This window comes from Lampris incognitus, chromosome 9, assembly GCF_029633865.1.
Source record: "Lampris incognitus isolate fLamInc1 chromosome 9, fLamInc1.hap2, whole genome shotgun sequence".
NCBI classification, from domain to species: domain Eukaryota; kingdom Metazoa; phylum Chordata; class Actinopteri; order Lampriformes; family Lampridae; genus Lampris; species Lampris incognitus.
In genome coordinates, this window is record NC_079219.1 from 30,116,413 (window position 1) to 30,134,612 (window position 18,200).

General features: G+C 42.9%; 1 protein-coding gene across 6 annotated transcripts in view; it reads left to right on the plus strand.

The window, feature by feature from the left end:
* LOC130117513 (growth factor receptor-bound protein 10-like) overlaps positions 1-18,200 on the plus strand; it is a 145,248-nt gene that overhangs the window by 119,658 nt on the left and 7,390 nt on the right. For 5 of the 6 annotated variants that reach the window (XM_056285607.1, XM_056285606.1, XM_056285602.1 and 2 more), the window contains 10 exons: positions 4,726-4,841; positions 5,879-5,953; positions 9,192-9,329; positions 10,382-10,492; positions 10,989-11,087; positions 12,044-12,121; positions 13,996-14,112; positions 16,357-16,423; positions 16,578-16,665; positions 18,046-18,139. In XM_056285607.1, coding sequence (XP_056141582.1) covers positions 4,726-4,841; positions 5,879-5,953; positions 9,192-9,329; positions 10,382-10,492; positions 10,989-11,087; positions 12,044-12,121; positions 13,996-14,112; positions 16,357-16,423; positions 16,578-16,665; positions 18,046-18,139 — 983 coding nt within the window. The remainder of the gene's footprint in view (positions 1-4,725; positions 4,842-5,878; positions 5,954-9,191; positions 9,330-10,381; positions 10,493-10,988; positions 11,088-12,043; positions 12,122-13,995; positions 14,113-16,356; positions 16,424-16,577; positions 16,666-18,045; positions 18,140-18,200) is intronic. The other variant, XM_056285604.1, reaches the window with a different exon arrangement.

Sequence of the window (18,200 nt, forward strand, 5' to 3'; positions counted from 1 at the left end):
TATTGGGAACAAAGTCCTTTTTGTTAATATTCTTGATCCACTTCTGGTGAACATCTTGGTCTTCTGCACGCCCAGGGAATCTATGTAAAGAGTTTGGTCTCAGACAGCGGCACTCTTCATGAAAGTAAAGGCTTGTGTATTTCTCATCCAGTTTTTTTTTCCAAAGTTGAAGTTTGCCACTACTGTTGGAGCAGCTGAGAACTGCACAGGTTCTTCCCGAACTCCTAGACATCGTTGTCAAAAGTCAACATTACATAGAAAAGTAAAGGTAAAAGTAGAGAATTGCACAATTCTTATGGCAGTGCGCATATTGCAGGGAGATGCCACACCAGTAATGGTGACTTGTTTACTTCCGGTACTTCCCCGGATTTGTGTATATGTGGCGGTGAAAAGGCATTGGATCAGATTCTAAAAATACATTAAAAAAGGGGGAGGCGTGCTTCATGACAGGGGCTAATAAAGGTATTTTAGTTTACAATGAAAGGAGAAGAGTTCATTGGATTTCTCTCGGGATGATTTCGTGTTAAACTTGGCAGCGTAACAGTAAGTTTGGAAAGCCGTGGCCAGCCAAATGTTAGAAAACCCAACCTCCCCCCGAGGAGAGGGTGATTATAAAGCACTTATGGAAGACAAGTTGGGCCTGTGCTCTGTGCTCATGTCTGTACATTTTAACAGATGTGGGAGAGAAGGGGGTGTAGTCTTATTCATAGCAACGCCTGAAGTAGTGAAGTGCAGGGAGAGACGCACACATTTTAGTCAATAAACATGTGAAAAGTCTCTTTTCTCTGCAGCCAATAGAAATCTGTTTCAGTCAAATTAATGTTTTTTTGTTCTTTTTTTTTCTCTTTACAAATATTTCTTTTTCATGGCAAATAATTAACTGTTTTAAACTCACACATAGGCCCTCAAGGTGTCAGATGCTGTCACTTGTATGTGAATGTTTAGAAAGCCATCTGTTGAAAATACAAGTCCCAAGGTTGCCAACATGATGCTACCAAATGCAGATGGGCTTGTTATTTTGTGCAAAAATATTTGTCACTTGTCCTACATCTGCCCGTGTTGGCTGGGCTTGCAAGCTCAATCAACCTCTGAATTTATTGCTGATGATGATGATACATGACAGTTTCGCATAGAAAAAGTATGTCCTCGTATAACCCTAATTATGGCAAAATTTATGCAAGCCGAACTCTTTGTTGATGTAGGATAACGTTTTATATTTGTATGTTTTGACTTTCAGTAAGTTTGATGTGAGATAGCACAAATTAAATTATTCTCAAAGTTGAAAGCTTTACTTGTCTCAACAAGCCAGTATTTTTCTCATTATGCATGCACACACACACACGTGTGTCTCTCTCTGTCCAATGTGTATGGCTACATGACATTTGTGAATTTGTATTGTTGTGTATTAATTTGTGTGTGTGTGTGTGTGTGTGTGTGTGTGTGTGCGCGCGCGCACGCTTTTGCCTCCTTTGCATGTGCAACATGTGTATGTCTGCACTGCATATGTGAATGCAGCAGTACATCATGTGTGCACATGTGGGTGAATGGATAATCAGAATAGTATTGTTTTAGAGGAGCCAGCACAATGCTGTGTTTGAACAAAGAATCTTAATACTGCCCACTCTTAGTATGCTGCTGAATGGAGGGAGATGACTCTTGGGGGGATTAGCGACATTGGCCCCTATTCGTCAGACTCAAAAGGTTAACAACCACAGGGCAGTTTTAAGGAGCAATGCCAGGGTGAGTCATAGTCATGGATGAGAGTGACTCATCAGAAAGAGGCGACAGAATGAAAGCGAGAGAAGAGAGAAAACCATTGAGTCGTGACAATAAAAGGGTCGTGACAGGGAGAGTTCATGTGTGTGGGGGCGGGGATACACTTGGAATGAAGTAATGCAATGAGATACTGGGCTCTATTTTCGTGAAACTGGGCACTAGAGCAAACGCAGCACACTGGAGCATATGAATGTCTGCAATATATTTTTGGTAATTTGGTGACCGGAGACACAAGCACAGCCCTGGCGCAGCACCATGCAGTTGATAAAGAGGTTGGATAAGGATGAATACATCATCAACAGGTGGCGTTGGGGCGGGCTTCGATTTGGTCAATCAAATCAGCTCCTCTCGTTTCCTTTAAATGTGGTGTGATGGAGCGTATCATCATTTTCCTGATGGTTGAAGAGGGAAGTCTATTAGAGCGGCTTCGCATTCCTCCATAGTTAACTTGGATGTATGAAATCTGGCGGGGGTAAATTTTTCCTTTATACAGCTGCCTTCTTTGAATTATATACTCCATTCCTATAGACTGTGACAAAACAACATCTTCGTAATTTGAAGCCGCACGCAAGACCGCTCACATAGCTCACAAATTGCCTTCAGTGTTTTCACATTGTGCAAAAGCCACAGAGATTGACAACGAACACAATAGTTTAGTCGAGCCCGACAATGGAGTGGATTTTCACATCCTGGTCCTGTGAATCTGTAAAAAAATATCTCGTCCCATCCCACTTATGGGTTTGATAGTAGAATTGACTCCTGTCCAATTGACCAGATGTCAGATTCTAGTATAGACAGTTTGTACTCGTGGATTGGACCAGACAGAAATTCACTTTGTCAAGTTAGGTTGAATTTTCCATGCGTAATGATGCGCACAATCTGTCTTTGATTCATATCAAATTCATATCAAAAAATTTTCCGACTAACTTGTGAAGAATGTTGCATTCAGTTAGTTGTTCCTATTGGTTTAATGATTTATTTTAGTAGGTGAAATGCATAGGCTTACATCCATTAAAACATATTTGGATAGATTTTCCTGTGCGTCTTCACTTGGACTGCTGCATGAAAATAGCTTAATGCACCTGTGTGTGCACTTAGACATGGTCTTAGCCAATGGAGGCGGACACCAAAATTTTACTACGCCAGCGGAGCTGCATTGATACACCCGAGCTGCACCACCACACCCATCTCAGAGCAGGCAGGTTCCTTTCCAGCTACGATATTACAAAACAGATGCTGGCGGATAAAATACACCTTGCATATACCTTGCGTTGGGAGCGTCCGGGTAGCGTAGCAGTCTATTCCATTGCCTACCAACACGGAGATCCTGGTTCGAATCCCCGTGTTAGCTCCAGCTTGGTCGGGCATCCCTACAGACACAATTGGTCATGTCTGTGGGTTGGGAAGCTGGATGTGGGAAGATGTGTCCCAGTCACTGCACTAGCACTTCCTCTGGTCGGTCAGGGCGCCTGTTCAGGGGGTAGGGGGGACGGGGGGGGATAGCGTGATCCTCCCACGCGCTACGTCCCCCTGGTGAAACTCTTCACCGTAAGGTGAAAAGAAGCGGCTGGCGACGCCACTATCGGAGTAGGCATGTGGTAGTCTGCAGCCCTCCCTGGATCAGCAGAGGGGGTGGAGCAGTGACCGGGATGGCTCAGAAGAGTGGGGTAATTGGCTGGATACAATTGGGGAGAAAAAGTGGGGGGGGAAATACACCTTGCACCACGAGAATATTGCCTATCAACCTTCCACCAGCATGAAAATGAAGCCCAGTGTCAGATTCATCCAATTATGTCCTTATCCAAATCCCAGGCTCTATTTCATACCAAGAAAGTAATGTCAACATACACAGATCTGACGGGTGTGATACAAAATGTAAATGTGGGTTTTGAAGTGCATGGTTTCTTTACCTAAGGCAGAACTGAGAGAAATCTTTGTACTAAAGTGCATTGAGTCACCACAGGTTTCAGCATGACAGAGAACACTGGTCACAGGAGGTACCGGTCAGTAAGACTGTTGACCCTACCCATAGTAGAAAACGTCTGTTGGATCACACATTTTTGCTTTGCTTCTCCAAAAAGGGGGGACTTGTCTGGTCCAAATAGGCTGTCTGCTTGCATGTGGAGTCCACTATACCCTGCAGACTCCATTTGACATACATTTGGCATGTCTGGCAGTCAAGGTCAGTTGGTCTGGCGAGCACAACCCATTTAAGACCGTCTACTCTCCTAAGAATCTCCACGCATTATAAAACTATGGGGGGGGGGGAAACTTGCTGCAACAATTTTCTGCCAACTTTACTTCACATTTCCTAATTTTCCTACTGCCGTACCTGTATTGAATTCTTTTCTCTTCACCACATCAATCCTTTCTGGAGTCAATGTTGCTTCTCTCATGACCACAAAAAAAAAAAAGTCGCCTTAGAACAAAACATGCGGTTCCAGTGGTCCTGGATGCAACCATGCAAAGCCCAGCTGAGGTTGTTGAGGTTGCTGGGTTGAATTTGATTCATTTATTTGGAAGGCTTTGCTAGTTTTTTTGCCGCAACTTTCATTTCATCTGATTTTCTTGGGTTTTGTCATCCTGATTTTATTTACAGAGTAGTCCGACAGAGGATCTTCAGATGTGGAGAAATTCTCAGTGTATATTCACAAACACCTTTGACGCAATGCATATCACAGATTTGGCGTGTCGATTACGTCTTGTTTGTGTTGAGGGCACAACGTCTAGTTTTTCCAGATTTCTGCAGTTAAAGCATTCTTCAACATTCAGCGGATTACTGTTGAATTTGAAAATCGCTGGCATCATTTAGCATGCTTAACTATGTTACATGCATTTAAACGTTTATGTGAAGTTATTATAAAGGGGTAATCATTTTAAACATTTCCATTTCTCTTTCCTTCCCTTTCTCTCTCTTTCTATTTTTTTTTCCTTTCGCTTTCTCCACAGAGCGGTGTCTTGAAGACCACGAGCTGGTCGTTCAGGTCCAAGCCTCCATGAATAGCGACAGCAGATTCCTCTTCAGGAAGAACTACGCCAAATATGAATTCTTCAGAAATCCCCTGGTATTAGCTTTATTTATTACTACCGATGTTGTTATCATTTTATATATTTACTCAATTGCATTTGCTTCTCTTGCATTCATTGCTTGCATTCATTCATTAAAGCTTCAACTGCCCATGTCCATTACATGGGAGTCAACTGGCCTTGAAAGGATTTTTATTTCCATGTTTCATGCAGTCAAAAAGTCAAGAATTTTTTTTTCTGTTGCTTTTTAAAAAAAAGTAAAACTATAAGGTTGTCCGGGTAGCATAGCGGTCTATTCCATTGCCTGCCAACACTGGAATTGGCGGTTCGAATCCCTGTGTTACTTCCGGCTTGGTCAGCCGTCCGTACAGACACAATTGGCCGTGTCTGCGATGGGAAGCCGGATGTGGGTTTGTGTCCCGGTCACTGCACTAGCGCCTCCTCTGGTCGGTTGAGGCACCTGTTCAGGGGGGAGCCGGAACTGGGGGGAATAGCGTGATCCTCCCACGTGCTACGTCTCCCTGATGAAACTCCTAACTGTCAGGTGAAAAGAAGCAGCTGGTGACTCCACATGTATCGGAGAAGGCATGTGGTAGTCTGCAGCCCTCCCCGGATTGGCAGAGGGGGTGGAGCAGAGATCGGGATGGCTTGGAGAGTGGGGTAATTGGCCGGATACACTTGGCGGGGGGATCCAAAAAATAAAAGCTACATATGTTTGCTTGGATCAATGAATGTTTGGTTGCTTTAGAAATCGGTGGGAAGAGCTTCCTTTGTGGGGTGCTGGTTGTTTGTTATGAGGTCTCTGGTTGTCAGACAGCTGAGTTGAAGAATAACGTCTCTTGAGGTGAAGAGCTTAATAGTAGTGTTCGTGGCTTCTTATTCCTTTTAAAGATGCAATGAAAGGAATTTTCCCCATCAAAGTACCTCTCTTCATCTTCATTATTGTGAAATATTGTGACAGTCTACTGTACTAATTATTTTGGTGTGTCACTTTTTTTCCTCAGTCAACTTTTCTTAACCCACAATTATTGTCACTTTGAGTGATCTTCCCTTTGTTTCTCTCTCTCTCCACCAGACATTTTTTCCCGAGCACATGGTTGCGTGGTGCCAGGAAACCAACGGTACGATTCCACCGTCTCAACTCCTGCAGGTATACAGATACACTTGCCCAAACATACACACACACACAAACACACATTTGCACATACAGAAGCCCAGCTGGTCCTGCACTGACCAACACACACACACATTTTATCCCCCTCTTTCTCATTTTCTCTCTCCCTGATGGGCACACCCACACACAGGGACTTACACACAATTACATGCATGCACGCACACACACACACACACACACACACACACACACACACACACACACACACACACACACAGACAACTAACCTGAGAGTCAGCACCTTCTAGATCCTCTGCCATCATGCTCACATACCTCACCTCTCAAACTTGAGCAATGCCTCTCATCAAAGCCTGAAGTAATAATGACTGTTGATCCTCTGCTGACACATGACCGTCTCGGTGGACGAACCGCAAGCCCTACATGTGTGACAGGTAGAATTAGGCAATCAGAAATTGAACATACAGCAGTCTGCCTACATGCCATATGTTTGTGTAGTATGAGCAGACAGCATGCCGTTCATGTGAAAGGTACCCTGTCACGCTACCTACTGTGCTCACACACCAATTCGCCTAAGGCCCTGTAGCAGTCCCAGGAGAGATGTGAAAGAAAATGAAGTCTGGGAGACAAGTAGACAAAAAAAAGATTCATGGGGTTTTAAAGAGCTTTGGTCTTAATGGAGAGAGGGGTTTACATGCAGTCTGGCTCTCCCGTCTCATCTAATGGAGTCGTCAGAGAAAAAGCAGTGCAGGTGGAGTCTGTCCCTCTGCCCTTGCCACTCACACAGGGGCTTTTAAACTTCCCCGCTGATCATTTAGATGCTATGCGCCATTATACTCCGCAAAGATAAGTCAGTGAAGTGAACAGGCATCAGGTAAGACAGAGCCTTGTCAGGAATCCAGGGTGATTGACTAGTTCTCAATGGAACATCTTTCCACTCGGTTAGAGCACTATCAAAACCAGACGCAGCTCTGCACCAGGCTCAACCAGCAGGTGTTGCAGAAAGTCACCAGTGAACAAGAACCATGTGTCAGTGTGCAGCGGCAAGGTGAAGCACTTTAAAAGAAGAGACATTCTTGTCATCTTTAGATCTACCCAATATTCAGCTCTGCAAGGGATGTTATGGAAATGAAGCTTGCGTGCGAAAGCCTGTTCCAGAAATTTAAGAAAATGTTCATGCATGAGGCTCGTTGTGGGTAGTTTCCAAAACACTTGGAAAACATGTGCTTTAAATATTGAGCAATCCTCTGGAACAGCTTACCTTTAAGCTACACTGCTGCAGACACAGAAACAGTTCTAATAATTTTACCCTGCCACTTCATAGTGTGATATTTTTGGGAAACCACATGCTCCAAACGTGTACTCATTTGTCAGCCACAGCCAGTGGAAAGTGGTATTCCATCCTCCAAACAAGTGTGTCATTAATACTTCATATACGCACAGGCACATTCAAGACTTATAGGTCTATGGAATTGAGGCTTTAAGAGTTCTTAATTGAGATGTATATCTATTTATACACGTGTGTGTGTGTGTGTGTGTGTGTGTGTGTGTGTGTGTGTGTGTGTGTGTGTGTGTGTGTGTGTGTGTGTGTGTGTGTGTAAACCCTGCATTCATGAGAACGCCTAAGAGGCAGCTCACCTCAGCAGTGTTCATTCTCAATAGGCAAAAATCCTACACGCCTCCCTTTGATGGTTTATACAGCAGTACTGTGTCTGCCAGTCATTGGCATGGTTTCTGGGAATTTGACTTGTTGAACCCTGAAACCAACACACTGAGGTTTGGCCTCCTCAAGACAAGAGATTCAGGAAACAAACAGAGAGCTCATAATGGTCAATTACTTAACTTCTAGCGTGTCAACACACATTGTTACCACATCACCATTTTTGTACTGACACACAAATCCATCATCCTTGCTAATAGAGCCTCCTTCAGTATTGTTGTCAGTCTTTGCCTCGGGCTTTCTTAGAGCAAGCTGTTAAAAAGCTACCAAGTCTTACTCATCCGGGCATCATTGGTCCCCCAATGTCTGCCGTGATTCAGCCAACGCTCAGCATGCTTACTTACATCCTGTGCCCTTCTGTCCTCCCTTAAAAACTTAAAAGGACCCATGAAACGGCATTTAGATTTCTGCATTATAGTGGGAAGACTTCTGGACTTCCCACTATATCCATGGGATTTTGTGAGAGGAGGGAGATTGATTTAACTAACAGCCCATAATAGCTGGGCATTTTTAGAAGAATGAGGACATCAGTATGTTATTGGCTAGTTTCAGTTTGGTGGTAGAAGATCACTCGTCTTCTCTTAACCTTGCTCCCATTCATTGCGCATTTTTAGGGTACGCCTACAAGTGCAGGCTGACATAACTAAAGATATATATATACTATGTGTGTGTGTGTGTGTGTGTGTGTGTGTGTGTGTGTGTGTGTGTGTGTGTGTGTGTGTGTGTGTGTGTGTGTGTGTGTTTGTGTGTGTGTGTGTGTGTGTGTGACGGACTGGCAGCCTCCCCGCCTGCCGCCCAGTACCTGCTGGGATAAGCTCCAGCATCCCGCGCTGAATGACTACAGCGTGGTTACCACATGGTCGCAATGTCGCTGGTTCAAATCCAGCCAGCGACCTTTGTTTAATGCCATCCCCTCTCTCTCTCCCCCTTCTTTCCTGTCTATCTATAATATCGCTGTCAAATAAACCAGAAAAAAATGTGTTATATCATTCTTATAGACACAAAAATGAATCCAGTGTTCTTGTGAATTTCTGAAAGGTGATGCAACAGATGTAAACTGTGTGCAGATACAAGTGGTAACAAGAATGAATATACATTTTTCCTTTCATGGGACTTTTAAGCGTCTCTGGATGCGCTTCATTCAAGCTTTTGTGGGTGGTCACGGGTGGCCAGCCACACCTAATTCACGCTGATGGTAGTAGCCACAATAGACTTGTTCCTCTGCCACTACAAAGTAATAGAGCCAAGGGTTAACGTTAGGCCCAGGGGTGGTTGCAGTAAATAGCAGATTTTCAAGAGACCACCAGGGGTGGCAGGATCTGTGGTGGATATCATCTCCTCTCTATGCTTGTGCTGTTGAATGTTTAATGCTCAAACTCAACACAGTTGTTCAGATGTGTGTTTGAAACGTTTGCATAGCTGCCAACGAGTGGATGCAAATATAGCCGAAGAACTATAGCAGGAAAAAAAAAGCTACATATAACAGAACCCCTACCGTTTTTTTTGTTTTTGCTTCCTCTTTCTCTGGCCCTTCAGAACTTCCTAGCTTCCAGTGGCTGCCCAGAGATCCAAGGCTATCTATATGTGAAGGAGTTGGGTAGGAAATCATGGAAGAAACTCTACTTGTTCCTGCGCCGCTCAGGACTCTATTGCTCTACAAAAGGAACCTCTAAGGTGACCGCTTCTCTGTCTGTCTATCGATCTATCTGTCTGTCCATCTATCTATCCATATATCTGTCTGTCTGTCCATCTAGCTGTCTGTCTGTCTGTCTTATCTATCTTTCCATATATCTATCCATCTGTCTGTCCATCTATTCATATATCTGTCTGTCTGTTCTTCTAGCTATCTGTCTGTCTGACTTATCTATCTTTCATCTATCTATCCATCTGTCTATCTATCTATATATCTGTCTATCTATATCTTTCCATCCATCTGTCTATCTATCTGTGTCTGTCTATCTATCCAGCTATCTGTCTGTCTATTTATCTTTCCATCTATCTGTTTGTCTGCCTATCTATTTATATTTCCATTTATCTGTCTGTCTATTTATCGTTCCATCTATCTGTGTGTCTGTCTGTCTGTCTGTCCAGCTGTCTATCTATTTATCTTTCCATCTAGCTGTCTATCTTTCATCTATGTCTGTCTATCTATTTATCTGTCTATCGTTCCATCTATCTGTCTGTCTATCGATTTATCTTTCCATCTATCTATCTACATATCTGTCCATCTATCTTTCCATCTATCTATCTATGTCTGTCTGTCTATCTATCTATATCTTTCCATCTATCTGTGTATCTGTCCAGCTATCTATCTTTCCATCTAGCTGTCTGTCCGTCCGTCTAGCTATCTCTCTGTCTGTCTATCTTTCCATCTGTCTGCCTGTCGTCTAGCTAGCTTTCTGTCTATCTTTCCATCTATCCGTCTGTACATGTATTTATTAACCATGTCAAAAGTATTAAAACATTTTTTAATCTAATTGTTACTGTTTTATCAGGTGAATAGTGATCTTCTAAATGACGTATGTTTCTTTTTGTCATGATGTAAACTTCGATTCCAGTTCGGGAATTCATTTTCATTCATCAGGAGTTTTTTTCTGCATGCCTTCAAAGAATCACCCTTTAATTGATGTTGGTCTCTGTCTCGTTTTATCTCTCCCCATCTCCGTCTACCTCCAGGCAGAGTCTCTGATGTGAAAGTCTGACATATTAATTATTTCTGTCTCCAGGAGCCCAGACATCTACAGTTACTTGCAGATCTGGAGGACAGCAACATCTTCTCTGTCATCACGGGCAAAAAGCAGCACAGCGCGCCCACAGAATATGAGTTTTGTATCAAGGTGAAAAAAAACAAAAAACTCATTTATTAGGCAGGATGACAAGGGGATGAGGCGATTGGATTTGGATGTCAATTTGATTTGAAATTTGTTTTGTATTTCATGCATGATTATTAAAGGGTGTCACAGTCATGTGTCTATGGGGCAGATAGCTGGAGCGATTTCATACTTTATTTCAAAATGGCTTCATTTAATACTGGCTGATAAAAGCTTCAAAAACATTAACATGAGTTAATAATCTGTGGTTATACCTTAAGTTCACTTAAGTTTTCGGCATTCCCAATTTTTAAATGACCACCACTTTATACTGTAGGTTGAGACAACAGTAAAATATACCTCATAATCCATTACTACAGTACTTACACATATGGCTGCGTATTGTACATGTCATGGCTGGTACATCAGCGAATTTACTTAGTATCACTATTGCTGATACAGCCATCAAATAAAGTCCTCCCTGAAGTTACTGGTTTTGATTGGCTGTGGTGTTGACTGACAGCCCAATAAAGGCCGTGCGGAGTTAAAGGAGCTGAGGATGCTGTGTGCGGAGGATGAGCAGAGCAGGACCTGTTGGATGACCGCCTTCCGACTCTTCAAGGTAAATCCTCCCAGACAACCTCAGCTCTACAGCGCACAGTGCAAAATTAACACAGAAGAGACATAATAATCCTCAGCGTTTTTTTTTTAACTTTGATAGCTCCACTTTTGTCAAATATGTGTGTTGCTCGTTTTTTTTTGGCCATGATCAAACTCCTGCAGATACTTTGTGGGATAGTCCCTAAACTGTGGCCATTTTTAAACTGGGTTCTGGCCTTAAATGGGTCATGTACCATTTACTGTCTTCAGGGTCACTTTAAGGAACTCTTGGTTTGAGCGTCCGGTTTGCGTGGCGGTGTATTTCGTTGCCTACCAACACAGGGATCGCCGATTCAAATCCCTTTGTTACCTCTGGCTTGGTTGGGCGTCCCTACAGACACAATTGGCCATGTCTGCGGGTGGGAAGCTGGTTGTGGGTATGTGTCCTTGTTGCTGCACTAGTGCCTCCTCTGGTTGGTCGGGGCACCTGTTTTGGGGGGGGGGACTGGGGGGAATGGCATAATCCTCCAACACACTATGTCCCCCTGGCAAAACTCCTCACTGTCAGGTGAAAAGAAGCAGCTGGCAACTCCACATGTATTGGAGGAGGCATGTGGTAGTCTGCAGCCTTCCCCGGATCGGCAGACGGGGTGGAGCAGAGATCGGGATTGCTTGGAGAGTGGGGTAATTGGTCGGGTATAATTTGGGAGAAAAAGCCCCCCCCCCAAAAAAAGGAACTCTTCATTTTGATGAATGTGGATCTAAGGGCAAAATCTACAGTATTGTATTTTACTCAAGATGGTTGTGGGGTTGAAAAAGTTTTTGACTCTATGTACTAGACTCCTGTCTTCCTTGTACAGATTTATTGCCACAGTATTTCCAAAAAAAAACTCAAATAAAACTAAACAAAATTAATTAATTTTCCAAAAATGTGCAGTATGATTGTATATTAATTGATGTGACCCTTTATCTTCACAGTATGGGATTGTACTGTACCAGAACTATAAGATTCCCCAGCAAAGAAAAACGTTGCTATCACACTTCTCAGCACCTGTGGTAAGCCTTAAACATCTGTATTTTCTTTTACAATGTGTGCTTTATGATGTGTGAGTATACCTGAGGGAACATTTTACAAACAACCCTAACCAATATTGCAACATGCTTAATATTGTCCCAATCGACCTTGAATTTGTCGCACGTTTTATTTCTCTGCATTCCTTTTTTTTATACACTACCGTTCAAAAGTTTGGGATCACATTGAAATGTCCATATTTTTGAAGGAAAAGCACTGTACTGTTCAATGAAGATAACTTTAAACTAGTCTTAACTTTAAAGAAATACACTCTATACATTGCTAATGTGGTAAATGACTATTCTAGCTGCAAATGTCTGGTTTTTGGTGCAATATCTACATAGGTGTATAGAGGCCCATTTCAAGCAACTATCACTCCAGTGTTCTAATGGTACAATGTGTTTGCTCATTGGCTCAGAAGGCTAATTGATGATTAGAAAACCCTTGTGCAATCATGTTCACACATCTGAAAACAGTTTAGCTCGTTACAGAAGCTACAAAACTGACCTTCCTTTGAGCAGATTGAGTTTCTGGAGCATCACATTTGTGGGGTCAATTAAATGCTCAAAATGGCCAGAAAAAGAGAACTTTCATCTGAAACTCGACAGTCTATTCTTGTTCTTAGAAATGAAGGCTATTCCATGCGAGAAATTGCTAAGAAATTGAAGATTTCCTACACCGGTGTGTACTACTCCCTTCAGAGGACAGCACAAACAGGCTCTAACCAGAGTAGAAAAGGAAGTGGGAGGCCGCGTTGCACAACTGAGCAAGAAGATAAGTACATTAGAGTCTCTAGTTTGAGAAACAGACGCCTCACAGGTCCCCAACTGGCATCTTCATTAAATAGTACCCGCAAAACACCAGTGTCAACATCTACAGTGAAGAGGCGGCTGCGGGATTCTGGGCTTCAGGGCAGAGTGGCAAAGAAAAAGCCATATCTGAGACTGACCAATAAAAGAAAAAGATTAAGATGGGCAAAAGAACACAGACATTGGACAGAGGAAGACTGGAAAAAAGTGTTGTGGACGGATGAATCCAAGTTTGAGGTATTTGGATCACAAAGAAGAACGTTTGTGAGACGCAGAACAAATGAAAAGATGCTGGAAGAATGCCTGACGCCATCTGTTAAGCATGGTGGAGGTAATGTGATGGTCTGGGGTTGCTTTGGTGCTGGTAAGGTGGGAGATTTGTACAGGGTAAAAGGGATTCTGAATAAGGAAGGCTATCACTCCATTTTGCAACGCCATGCCATACCCAGTGGACAGCGCTTGATTGGAGCCAATTTCATCCTACAACAGGACAATGACCCTAAACACGCCTCCAAATTGTGCAAGAACTATTTAGAGCAGAAGCAGGCAGCTGGTATTCTATCTGTAATGGAGTGGCCAGCGCAGTCACCAGATCTGAACCCCATTGAGCTGTTGTGGGAGCAGCTTGACCGTATGGTACGCAAGAAGTGCCCATCCAACCAATCCAACTTGTGGGAGCTGCTTCTGGAAGCGTGGGGTGCAATTTCTCCAGATTACCTCAACAAATTAACAGCTAGAATGCCAAAGGTCTGCAATGCTGTAATTGCTGCAAATGGAGGATTCTTTGACGAAAGCAAAGTTTGATGTAAAAAAAATCTTATTTCAAATACAAATCATTATTTCCAACCTTGTCAATGTCTTGACTCTATTTTCTATTCATTTCACAACATATGGTGGTGAATAAGTGTGACTTTTCATGGAAAACACAACATTGTTTGGGTGATCCCAAACTTTTGAACGGTAGTGTATATACTTCAACTTTTGCCTTGCTGCCTCGGCTAGCCATTGTGTAACTTTTCCTTTTACGTCTCTCCACGTCCCTCCTCCAGCGGAGTGTGTCAGAGAATTCCCTTGTGGCCATGGACTTCTCAGGAAGGATAGGCAGGGTGATTGACAACCCTGTGGAAGCTCAGAGTGCTGCCATGGAGGAGGGACATGCCTGGAGGGTGAGAAGCTAGCCGAGTCTTATTATCATTTATCATCCCTACCCACCCTGAGAATGACCCTATCTGACCCCCCTCCCCCAGCTTCTTTAAAGGAAGAAGATCCAATAACACTGTGACCCAGTCTGATGTCATTTTGTTGTAACATATGGTAATCACAAGACGGCTGTCCAATATCCCATTCTGTCTTTCCATATGAAAAAAATACAGTTGCCTCAAATAAGGTTTGTGATTGAAAGGGAAAGGACACCAACCACCCCCCCCCCCGAGTTAAATGATGTCTTTTGATAGTACACATGAATTTTGAAGCAGTAATTTACTCACAACAAACCTATTGCTAAAAAGACACTAACTGTGGAGTGTCTTGCCAATAGAGCAACCCAGCCAGTGATTTTCTCAGCAACATTGCTCTTGTGAGTAAATTACTGGTTAAGAAATTTATAAGAGTGCAACCACAAGACAGCATTTGACTCGTAGAACAAATCGCTAGGTGACTTAACCCAGAGATGTCAACTTTGGTCAGGCTCCTGGAGTGAGATTTTATTTTTTCCGTGCACAAGCATGTGGCTTTGCATGTGGACATCAAATTTTAGAACGCTTATTATGCCTTACCATAACATTAATTTACACTGTAGGTCACAGCTCTTGTGAGAACACCGATGCTATGCTGCATCAGTGATTGGTGGAGACAAACATGTTAAAGGTTTAGGTCAAGGGGCGTCCGGGTGGTGTAGTGGGCTATTCCGTTGCCTACCAACACAGGGATCACCGGCTTGGTCGGGCATCCCTACAGACACAATTGGCTGTGTCTGCGGGTGGGAAGCTGGATGTGGATATGTGTCCTGGTCGCTGCAATAGCGCTTCCTCTGGTCGGTCAGGTGCCCCCCCCAAAAAAAAGGTTTAGGTCTTATTTACACAAGTGATAGCAATGTAAACATGGGCCTGAAGTTATCAAGCTTCTCATAGTAGGAGTGCTGGATCAATCTCACAGTCTAGCTCATACAGAAAAAGAATTGGATATGAAAGGGAAAAACTTACCCAGAAACCGTATTGGGATGCAATTAGCTTCGCCGGTGGAATTCAGGTTTTGTGTATCACAGTGATTTTAATCCTGTTTGGATCGGCGTTGTCTGTGTTATTTTACACAACACCTTGGTGAAAATTACGTAGCAGATTACCTACTACTATGAAACTCAGGGGAACTTTGAGAAATATAACGCCTTTCGGATTGAAACCTCTGTCCAAAGTTGCTTGGATCATTATCGCATACTGTAGGCCATATTTTTATATTTTTCTAGATTATGAATATTAAAACTGTTCTAGTGGTGTGCTGAACAGTATGGATGTCTTATGGATATCTTTTGCCGAATTCGCTTACATGGGTAGACTTAAGACTTAAGTTTACAGTTGGGCAATTTAGGATTTAGGATTAGCATTGCCACAATACGTCACCAACATCCATTACCACTTCACCTTGATTTTTGAGGCTGTCTAACAAACTGTAAACGCATGAGCGATAACAGAGCGCATCGCCGAGGTTAAAGTTATGATGACACAATCACATCCTGTTATGCAGAAGGGAAAAGAATAGTTGTTTGGAAATTTGTTCTGAGCACGTAGGCTGGTTGTGTTTCACAGCCTTGACCATTTACTGGTAGAGATTTGTTTGCGGAGTGGGAGAATGCAAGTCTCACGCCAAAAGTACAATAGCTGGCAACTCTTCCTAACCCTATGTGAAACACAGATCTTATTTGGGGAAATTTTGGCGAGTTTTTTTCAAATGAGGAAATGTAATTGTAATTTTGGCTTGTAAGCCATCTACCATCATTGCAGCTAATCTTGGCCTACAAAGTGACGACACGGCTGGGCCACCCTTGTAAGAAGTAGAGTGATGAGTTTTTTTTTTTGGGTGGTTGTTGTTTGTTTGATGCAACCCAGGAAGGTCATGTTTTAAAAATGGTTTTATATTACTTACAAGAAGACTGCTGGAATGACGGCAGGATAAAACACAGTTTTATCCTTTTGTGAGTGCCAGCTTTTAATTCATTTACTAAAACCAGGTTATATAAGGTTAGAGCAGTACTCAAGAGTAAATCCTATAGATCTTTTTCAAGTTAAGTCATATGAAATTTCACCATCAAAAAGGTTTGCACCAAGTGTGATAGAACAACCCCACAGTGATCTGCTGCTGATACCAGTTCATGAACTAATCCCTGTTGTGTTGGCTGTCTTTGGCATCTCTCTCAGAAGAGGAGTCAGCGAATGAACATGCTGGGTTGCCACAGTCCACTGCACCACTCCTCACTAAGCTCAGGTAAACACTGACACATAAAGCCTTAAATTTATAGTCTTTTTTTTTTTTCTCGGAACCAAACCAGGGAGGTCATCTTTAAACCCCGCAGACATTGGGGATTAAATGAATAAAAAATTGTTTGACCCAGTTTTTTTTTCTTCCACTTTCCGAGCAGTCATCCATGTAGCCCAGCTGTGGTTCCACGGCAGAATAACCAGAGAGGAATCCCATCGTATTATCCATCAGCAGGGACAAGTGGACGGGTAAGACTGATGCGAAGTGAAAGAAATTCCACAAAGACATTTAGCTTTATAGATCTTCTTCACTTTGGTAGATGGAAAAATGACAACTGCTGGAATTTGGATGAATCTGGATCATATAAATGTCATTACCTATGTTCTTTTCATTTTCATAAGTGAGATTTGCTTCTTTATTAAATTTGAGTAAAGTAAATAAAAATCCATTTGATACCCCTTTCAGCCTAAACCATAATCCTGGGATTTTACTGGGATCGCCTTTGATGTGAAAGGGTCCATAGTTCAAAATCTTAGGAAACCAGTATCCAGGTAGTGTGGCAGTCTATTCCGTTGCCTATTAACATGGGGATCCCAGTTCGAATCACCATGTTACCTCCAGCTTGGTCGGGCGTCCCTACAGACACAATTGGCCGTGTCTGCGGGTGGGAAGCCAGATGTGGGTATGTGTCCTGGTCGCTGCACTAGTGCCTCCTCTGGTTGGTCGGGGCACCTGTTTGGGGGGGAGGCGGAACGGGGGGGATAGCATGATCCTCCCACACGCTATGTCCCCCTGGCAAAACTCCTCACTGTCAGGTGAAAAGAAGCGGTTGGCGACTCCACATGTAACGGAAGAGGCATGTGGTCGTCTACAGCCCCCCCCAGATCGGCAGAGGGGGGTGGAGCAGCAACCGGGACAGCTCAGAAGAGTGAGGTAATTGAATGGATACAATTGGGGAGAAAAAAAAGGGGGGGGGATCCAAAAAAAAAATCTTAGGAAACGGGTCCTATGTACAGCACTTACCTAGGCACTGGCACAGCAGTTTCTTGGTATCCTGTTGGTGTGAAAGGGTCCCACAGAATTCCTGCATTCACACTTTCACTATGCTGTTTTTGACACATTAAGTTAAATACATAACCAATGGAAATGCATATCTGTGTACCAGATATACTTATGCAAAAATGCCGATCTCACAATTCTTGCAGCCAGACACTAATCCCTATTTGGCTATAACCTGCAGTATGGAACAGCTGATGTGATAACAAAAAAAAAGAAAGAAAGAAAAGCAACTATATTTTGTTCAGTTACTGGCAATATATGAAAATTAGCCACACATGGGAATAACCTGGTCAATCCCCACGTTTTCAAAATCAGTTTTAATGAGAAGATAATGCTTCAGAGATGTTCACAGGACAGGATGGGATCTGATGAAACTAAGATGCGGGGATTTACAGGGTTTATCAGAAAGATGGATTTCCAGGAAAAAACTGGAACCAACTTGGCAATTTTTGGGAACGCAGAAGAACGCCAGGATTTTGGTGTGAATCAGGCTATTGACATTCTTCTGCTCTCACCCTTAACTGTTGAATTTAAACCAAATGTTTTCATCTTTTCCTCTCCCTGTGCAGGCTATTTTTGCTCAGAGTCAGTCAGAGCAACCCCAAGGCATTTGTGCTCACACTGTGCCATCACCAGAAAATCAAACATTTCCAGATTTTACCGGTAGGCATCTCTTTAGATCTCATCATGTTATGTTTATTTTTGATCAGATATGGTGACTACA